This window comes from Nicotiana tabacum, chromosome 24 (genome assembly GCF_000715075.1).
Source record: "Nicotiana tabacum cultivar K326 chromosome 24, ASM71507v2, whole genome shotgun sequence".
NCBI classification, from domain to species: Eukaryota; Viridiplantae; Streptophyta; class Magnoliopsida; order Solanales; family Solanaceae; genus Nicotiana; species Nicotiana tabacum.
In genome coordinates this window covers 87,630,219-87,639,080 of record NC_134103.1, presented here as the reverse complement: position 1 = coordinate 87,639,080, position 8,862 = coordinate 87,630,219, and the positions used below count along the sequence as shown (strand labels likewise).

General features: G+C 33.3%; 1 protein-coding gene across 2 annotated transcripts; it reads left to right on the top strand.

Moving 5' to 3' along the window:
* Positions 1-1,973: 1,973 nt before the first annotated feature.
* Positions 1,974-4,268, top strand: LOC107777347 (protein LURP-one-related 10-like). 2 transcript variants are annotated; one of them, XM_016597352.2, is made up of 3 exons: positions 1,974-2,330; positions 3,196-3,246; positions 3,667-4,268. In XM_016597352.2, the coding sequence occupies exons 1-3, from the start codon at positions 2,064-2,066 to the stop codon at positions 4,039-4,041; spliced, it is 693 nt and encodes a 230-aa protein (XP_016452838.1). In that variant the 5' UTR covers positions 1,974-2,063; the 3' UTR covers positions 4,042-4,268. The 2 variants fall into 2 exon arrangements, with proteins under 2 accessions (XP_016452838.1, XP_016452839.1); XM_016597353.2 differs by lacking the exon at positions 3,196-3,246 and having other exon boundaries at positions 1,976-2,330.
* Positions 4,269-8,862: the final 4,594 nt, after the last annotated feature.

Below are 8,862 nucleotides of genomic sequence, written 5' to 3'. Positions count from 1 at the left end.
TTCCTTATGCAAATAAGAAAAGTATTTCTGATCTTTGAATATGGCATGAGTTGTTCCACTATCAATTACACAAATATCTTCATGATTGGTCTTTGATCCAAACATAATTAGAGGATTATCCATATTCTTCAAAATGACATAAACAAAATAAATATGATAGTAAACATTATTATCAAAGCATAACTTTTATTTATGTATAACAATTACATAACCATATTATCTACTACAAACAATAAAAATTAAAATATTTACATTTCAACAAATTCACTACCGATCACATGACTTGTTTCTCCTTCTGGGAGTGCAAAATAATCAGTTACATCCAAATGCATGAAGTCTAAATTATCTTCAGAAATAAAATTTGCTTCAGCATTTTTCTCTGTCTTCTTTAGGGAGGCTTGATACAGCTCAACCAGGTGCTTTGGCGTACGACATGTACGTGACCGGTGTCATTTTCCTCCACATCTATAGCATGCATTTTTTGGCTTTGCTGCTTGCTCCGCTTCATGCTTTTGTTCCTTCCTTTTCCACTGCTGGTGGTGAGGAAGGTTCTTTAGTGCATTGTTATTACCACGATTAGAGTTTCCTTTCCGACCACGGCCATGACCACGACTGGGGCCACATCCTCTTCCACGCTTAGCTTGGTGGTAGTTTGTCTCATTCACTTCGGGGAATGGACAAGAACCAGTAGGTCAGCTTTCATGATTTTTCATTAATAGCCCATTATGTTGCTCGGCTACAAGAAGATGTGAGATAAGTTCAGAATACTTTTTGAATCCCATCTCTCGATATTGCTGCTGCAGGAGTATATTCGAGGCATAAAAAGTGGTGAAAGTTTTCTCCAACATATCATGATCAGTAATATTATCACCACATAGTTTCAATTGGAAAATAATTCTGAACATAGCAGAATTATACTCACTGATAGATTTAAAATCTTGTAGCCTTAGATGAGTCCAATCATAATGTGCCTGTGAAAGAACGACCATCTTCAGGTGGTCATATCTATCTTTCAAATTATTGCACAGTATGACTGGATCTTTAACAGTAAGATATTCTATTTTCAGGCCCTCATCAAGGTGATAGCGTAGGAATATTATTGCTTTGGCACGGTCTTGGTTTGATGCCTGATTTTTATCTTTGATGGTGCCTGCCAGACCCATCGCATCAAGATGAATTTCGGCATCAATCACCCAAGACATGTAGCTTTTGCCCGATATATCCAGGGCTACAAACTCAAGTTTAGAAAGATTTGACATTATTTAGAAAAAGAAAGTTCGTACGTCTGATACTTTCAAAGTATTTTCTCGAGATGGCAGAGTCTCGTGCTGATAACGTGTTATAAAATAAAGACAGTAAAGTAAAGACAAGTATAGAGAGAAACTGATATATTATTCAAACTTCAAGTTTATGTACATAATGAACTGAAAACTCCTCTATTTATAGAAGAAAGGAAGCAGCTGCGAGACTTTTCAGGAAGCAGCTGCAAGACTTTTCTTTAGCTGCTTGTAAGTTGTCTGCATGAGCTGCTTGCAACCTGTCTGTTTAATAAGAAGCTGCTGCAAATCATTTCATTGAGCTACTTGCAACCTGTCTGCATCAGTTGCTTGTAGATAAACTTCAACAGAGTACTAAATGGATAATCTTATTCAGGAAGATTATCTATAGCAAACTAATAAATGAACATCCACAATATAATTATTTTTTCATATCAATTCTTTTAGATTTAGATAGCAATGAATATTGTTGCGCGTATATTACCGCACATGTAGACTGCCACTAATCACTATACGCGAATATTCATAAATCATATACGCGTTACCGACGAAGAACAATTCCAAAACCATTACTTCCATTTCAAGAATTTAATACTTATTCTAAAGTTCCTCATCACCATCTTCCCACTTTCCTTTCTTTACTTTAATTAATTAATTAATTAATTAATTAATTTCCACTATATAAAAGACTTCAACTCCCACGCAAGATTCACAAAACTGAAATATCTCTAAATCTGTCCAAATCCCATCTTGTTTAATTAGAGTAATAAATTTACTAAACAACAAATGGCAGGAACAAGTAGTTATCCTCCTCAGATTGCTATGCCGCCGGCAGGAACTCAGGTTGCAATTATAAGCCCACAGTTCTGTGCTCCATATCCAGTTGATTTGAACATCGTGAGGAAACTGATGACCTTGTCTGAAGGTAGTTTCGGAGTTACCGATGTCAACGGCAACATCATTTTTAAGGTCAAAGGCAAGCTGTTTAGCCTTCGGGATCGCAGAGTTTTGCTTGATGCTGCTGGCAACCCTCTTATCACTTTCCAACAAAAGGTTATCCTTCTTCTTAACTAAATTTCCTTTAAGTTCTATGCAGTGTATATACTATAAAAAATATTTACACAATCATATCATAGTTACATATAAATTTAGTTTTTATGATAAAAATTGGTAACCTGTTGGAAATAATTAACTTGATAAAGTAGGTATTACTATTGATCAGTTGCGGATTTATCATGTTTTTTCGATAGTTGTTCAAACTTAGTATTTATATTAAGAAATTGACTTAATATTTATAAATATTTAACCGTTAACTCAATTATTATCGTATATTAATTTTGAGGTTACTATAGTTGCTATACATTCAAATCCGAGATTCGCCTCTATTACTAATAATGTAAAATTCGTTATGCTCTCGGTGGATATATATAACTTAAGTCCTTTACATTTTCCTTAATTCGTGTTCATAGTATTTGTATGTTCTAGGCTTCTAGCTTAGTAAGACTCCAATTAGTAGTTTTTATTTGTGGTATAATTGATTTTTTCCCTTTTCACTAACACTACTATGCCATATATATCTATTGAATTCATTTAGTTGATGCGATCCGTAGAGCAAAGTATTTGCATCTGTTCTTAGTAGTTTCTCAAATTAGGTCATATCCTCTCCTTGTAGAAAATGTCAAATAACCTAAAACTAAGAAGCTTGTTCAGTAGTCAGGTTTAGTCAAATTAAAGGGTATGATCTGGTATCTTATTTTCAATAAAAACTTACTCGCACTTGGTATTTTTACCAAATCATGCATATTTACCATGGTTAATTAATAAACTAAGGTGAGAATATGTATTACTTAACAATGATTAAGTGATAAGACTCTATGTGAAGACATATGTATTGGATTGATGTAAATACTTGTTGCAGGTAGGTTTTTACGCTTATTCTCCGTCCTTCATTTCCTTACGCGTACGACAGGTAAAACAAAATCATGAGAACTTGTTATTTCTGTTCTCTGGACATTAGACAGTTACAACCAATTTAGTCCTTCATTTCTGATGAAAGGGTGATGATTTACCATTATTAACCTTTGTTGTACCAATTTTTCCTAGATTTATATATCGGGGATTCAGGAAATCTAAGTACTATTAAGAAATAAGCAGTAATATCGGGTCTCATTAACATTTATGCCACTTTATTTCCAATGTAGCCTCTGCTTATGATACAGATACAGAAGAAAATAGTTGTGAGACCTTCACTTTTACCATAGATAGACCAAAAAGAATGACCATATCCGCCTGTGTCGATATAATTTTGCGTATTGTAAGAAATTTGCATCTAAGCAAAGGAATCCCTCTTGACATTTATTCATTTTCCTTTTTCTATTTTGCATTTCAGATGTTGACTGCCCATAGGAGATGGCAAGTATACCGAGGAGAGAGCACCGATACAACAAATTTTCTTTTTAGTGTAAAGAAGTCTTCGCTTCTTCAGTTCAAAACCAAATTGGACGTGTTCTTGGCTCACAACACAAAAGAAGACGTTTGCGATTTCAGAATTGAAGGAAGCTGGTTTGAAAGATCTTGTGCTATCTATGCTGGAAATACAAATACCATAATTGCACAAATGCATAGGAAACACACTGCTCAAAGCATATTGCTTGGGAAAGACAATTTTGGTGTTACTGTGTATCCGAACGTGGATTATGCTTTCGTAGTCGCTCTGGTTGTGATTCTGGAGGAGATCAACGAGGATAGATCGGGTGAAGACTAAGATTATCACAAGCGTTGCCAATGTCTGATATTTGTGTAAATCAGTTTGGCTTTTGATTATGACTTGATTGTCAGATTTGCCTGTGTAGATAAGGGTGTAAATCTGTTTTGTTTGCTAACTTTCGCCATAAAGATTACTGATTGTAATATTTTGTGTTTGCATAAAGTGCTCATAGCGGCACTTCATTCTGTAATAATAAGTTAATATATTTCCTTTTGGAACAAAAAGATGAGGGTGTTTTAACTCTTGTAGTACTGTTATGTTATTATTGCAGTTCCTCCACGAAAAAGTTGTCATATTAGCTAAAACTATTGCCACGTAAACATGGTCAACTGTAAGAGACGTTTGTTAATGGTAATTCGGTCTAAGTAGATGTGTAAAAATAGGAAACTCTGTAAGTTTGGTAGCCTTTTTACCTCTGCACACTACTAAAAATCTGTGTAAATTCGTCCACCAAAACCGACCGAAATCGGTCGGAAATTGATAAAAATCGATCAATTTTCGATCGCTTATAATTAGTCGGAAAAATGATGGTCGCTAACGTGTACCGACCGAAGTTGGTCGAAAATTTCAAAGCGTTGACTGACTGTCAAACTTCAATTTCCGACCGAATTCGGGTCGATATCAATTAAATTTTTTATTATTATTTTCAAATACCGACCGAAATCGGTCGGAATTTTTTTTTAAAATAATTTTATTTAAATAAATAATTATTTTTAAGTTGTAGTAAATTGTTAATTTTTTAAAAAATAAATAAATATAAATTCATAATTTTCGACCGAATTCGGTCGGAAATTTCAAAAAACTAGAGATATCATTTGAAATTTCTGACCGAATTCGGTCGGAAATTATGAATTTCTGGGCAAAAAAATCTAATTTCCGACCGATTTCGGTCAGTTTTCTGGGTAAAAACTAGGTAGAAAATGCCTGCTTTTAAGCTACACCACCTGTCAATTACAACCAATATCCATCCTATGATGGCAGCATTACATTGCTGCCATTCAACCATAATTAATCAACAACAACAATTAACTAACAAAAATAATTAACTAACACTAACAACCATTATCTAACAACGCTAATAACAACCACAACAACAACGCCAACCACAACAACAACTATACAAATGTTCAATAACAAAATAATATCAACAATACAATCATCATTCAAAATTAGTCTCAACTAAATATTGACAAGTTTAATACTTTGTTTAGCAATACACACCATTCAATGAGTGTTTTATATTGCATCATCTCCATCTTCACTACTACAGCCTTCATCGTCGGCATGGTTCGAAGGATCACGACGAGAAGGATTAGTACATGGGGAAGGCTCATGAGACCGGAGAATGGGGAAAATACCACTAGCAAGAAGATTGGCCAACTGACCTTGAAGGAGATTAAATTGTTCGTCCCTCTTTTCTAACTGAACTTGAAGGCTACCAAATTGTTCATCTCTCTTTTGTTCTCTAGTCTTTGTCTCTTTAAGCTCTGTTGTCAGCTTTGCGATCTTCTGTTCCATAGACGAGATAGTCGACCTATCAATTACCTCGCCTTGGGCGGAAGTCCCTATACCTTGCAATCCAGCCCTGTAGCGCCGCAATGATTTCTCTGGAAGGCCGTATGCTATCCCCTTTTTAGGATCACCGACAACATCCAACCATATCCTCTGCGCTTCTTCGTTTGTAAGGGGTGGTCGCTCGCCTTGCTCATTCGGTGGCAAGCTCTGAGTGTACTCCTCCACATTAATCTTGTAGCGACCTTTTATTTAGAAGATAGAAAATTATTAACTATATAATATTATAAACATTTATAGTAGTTATGAAACTTACATATGCAGTCTCTGCCCTGTCCTCGACCCATCTAGTTGGATCTGTCGGCGCCTTCTTCTTCTTCCGGATGTGAGTCTCCATGAAGAACTCATCATGAGTCATCTTCCTCCTATATTTTTTTTCCTACAAATATAATAAAACGTGTTAATTAAATTAACATATATAAATATAGTTCGTTAAAAATAGATGTAAATATTTTAATGAATTACCAGTAGTCTCCTCGTAGCCCCCATACTCCTTGTACCCACACAGTGCAAGGAGCCATCCTTCTCAGATGCTCGGGCCTTCTTTCCCAGTTCACTCTTCTTCTCGAATTTCTCGGTGGTCCAATACCTCTGCAGATCCTCCCATAAATGCGGTAGAACCCATGAAGACTTCTTGTTAACCTTTCGAGCGGAGGAGAAGGAATCAGATAGTCTCTTACGGCATTTGTACTCCCAATCTGCACAAATTTCATGGTTATACTGTTCCTCCCAGGCACACTTAGTCTGCAAATAAAGTATGTAACGTTAGATGAAAATATTGTTAATATAATGCTTAAATAGATAATAATTGTATTAAAACCTTAAATTGGTTGAACATTTATTGCACGAGATCCGGTGAAAAGTCACTCCAAGTCGGATAGGGTGCATTATACAACCGGCCAAGAATTTCAGTAATTGTCTTTGTAACCTGATGATTAGGTATGAACCCGCAACATAGCAATTACATTAAATAAACAAGAGTAGCTATTATAATTCAACAAAAATAAAGAAGTAATACATCTTAAATTAAGTACTATTTAATATTTAATTAATTTTTCAATTGGTATAATATCCTAAATTAAATATATATACTGTTATATACTCTCTCCGTTTTAATTTATGTGAAACTATTTCCTTTTTAGTCACTGCCAAAAAGAATGACTTCTTTCCTTATTTGGAAATAATTTACCTTTATGCAATGATTTATAGCCACACAAAATATATGTGCATCATTTTACACCATAAGTTCAAAAATCTTCTCTCTTTTCTTAAACTCCGTGCCCAGTCAAATGGATTCACATAAATTGAAACGGAGGGAGTATATATTTAACAATATAAATTATATATATATAATACACTTAAGATATACTATATATACATCTTAAGATATATATATATATATATATATATATATATATATATATATATATATATATATATATATAATATCGATGATGATAATATATTTTAATATTCAATATAGCTTATATATACTATACACTAAGTATTAGTGCATTAGCTAATATTATATCGAATATAGCTTATATATATATATATATATATATATATATATATATATATATATATATATATATATATATATATATATATATATATAGAGAGAGAGAGAACACACACACAAAATATATATATACCAAATAAGTATTAAATATTATTTATTTAAAAGCTATTTATTATTTACACACACACACACAAATATTATTAAATTTATATTTTAATTATTTTAAAATCGTTTTTCCAACCGAACTCGGTCGGAAATATTTAATTATAACTTATTTCGGTTGGATATAATTTTTGTCTTGGGCGAAAAATAATAATTTCAAACTTTCCGACCGAATTCGGTCAGAAATTTGGAAATATTTTAATAAAAAAATATTTTTGTACATTACATACAAGTATGACCAGATGTTGGTCAAATTTGACCAATTTCCGACCGAAATCGTTCGGATATTTTTTTAAAAAAAAATTGTTGACTTTTGCGACCAATTACTTAATTTCCGACCGATTTCTGTCGATATGGCTTGGACGAAAAATGCTAGTTTTCTAGTAGTTACATGACACTATAGAAATGCAATATCAAGAGAGTATATATAAAAAATCATGGTCAATTTAGACGGGGCGGAGCTAGAGAGCAAGTAACGGGTTCGGCCGAACTCAGTAGCTTTGGTTCAAACCCTGTATTTGTTTGATAAAATTCATTAAACATTTACAACTTATTAATTTAGAACTCATTAACTTAAAAATAATTAGAAAATTCTGAACCCACAAGATTCAAATTCTGGCTCTGCCTCTGAATTTAGACCACTTAATTGCATCAACATTGAGGAAGATTTATATGCTTGCAGTGATCTTCTACTCAATGTAAGAGTCCAGACTAACTTATATATGCTTGCCACTTATGGTAGCCAGGTAGGAATGGCTATGGTGCGGGGCTGAGCGAGTTTTAATATATAAAATTAAATTCAATGCGGGGCGGGGTGGATTGCGAGTTCTTTTACCCTCCATTTCCTTTATCCAATTTTGAGCCTTTAGGCTAACACTGAAAGTCCAAATATTCAAATACATATTGCAACATATCCTATAGGAAAAGTTTACCGTTGCTTTTTCTGTTTTTTTTTTTTTTTTTTGGGCCAAAACACATTTACCTGGTTTTGTGTTTGAATCTAGTAATTTTTTTAAAAAAAATTAGGAGTAATAACATTCTTGAAAGTTGGCCAGCTTATAAATAACGTTAATCATTTATTACTATGGAGTAGTTCATAGTTTATCAAAACAAAACGTAATAATTTATTGAAATCATAATCAAATTTCAATAATATAATACTTTATTTAGGCTTAACTCGCCCCGCAACCGCCTCGCCCCATTGCCATTCCTATAGCCAGGGGCGGATTTAGAGGGTTGGCTTGCCTAAATCATGTATATTTATCAAAAATCTCACAAAGTATCTATAAATATTTGACTGTGAACCCAATTATTATTCTAATGTTAACTTAAAGTAATTAAGTATTAGCTTGCTATGAAAATATATAAACTTCAAATTCTAAATCAACCTTTGTTAGGTAGCCTCCTCTTCTATTATCGACGAGCTATTAGATGTCCATAAACTATTTCACAAAATAATGCATCTTATTTAGTATAAGTCAGAAATATAGTAGACTAACCACTAGAATACTTGGATGATAACATTGATAGTTTCGACATTTTTTTGATAAGTGATAGTTTTT

Excerpts from the sequence above, each read along its gene's own strand:
- LOC107777347 (XM_016597352.2), top strand. The coding sequence starts at position 2,064 with ATGGCAGGAACAAGTAGTTATCCTCCTCAGATTGCTATGCCGCCGGCA. Across the intron at positions 2,331-3,195 it reads TTATCACTTTCCAACAAAAG|GTAGGTTTTTACGCTTATTC; the intron begins GTTATCCTTCTT and ends TACTTGTTGCAG. Across the intron at positions 3,247-3,666 it reads TTTCCTTACGCGTACGACAG|ATGTTGACTGCCCATAGGAG; the intron begins GTAAAACAAAAT and ends TTTGCATTTCAG.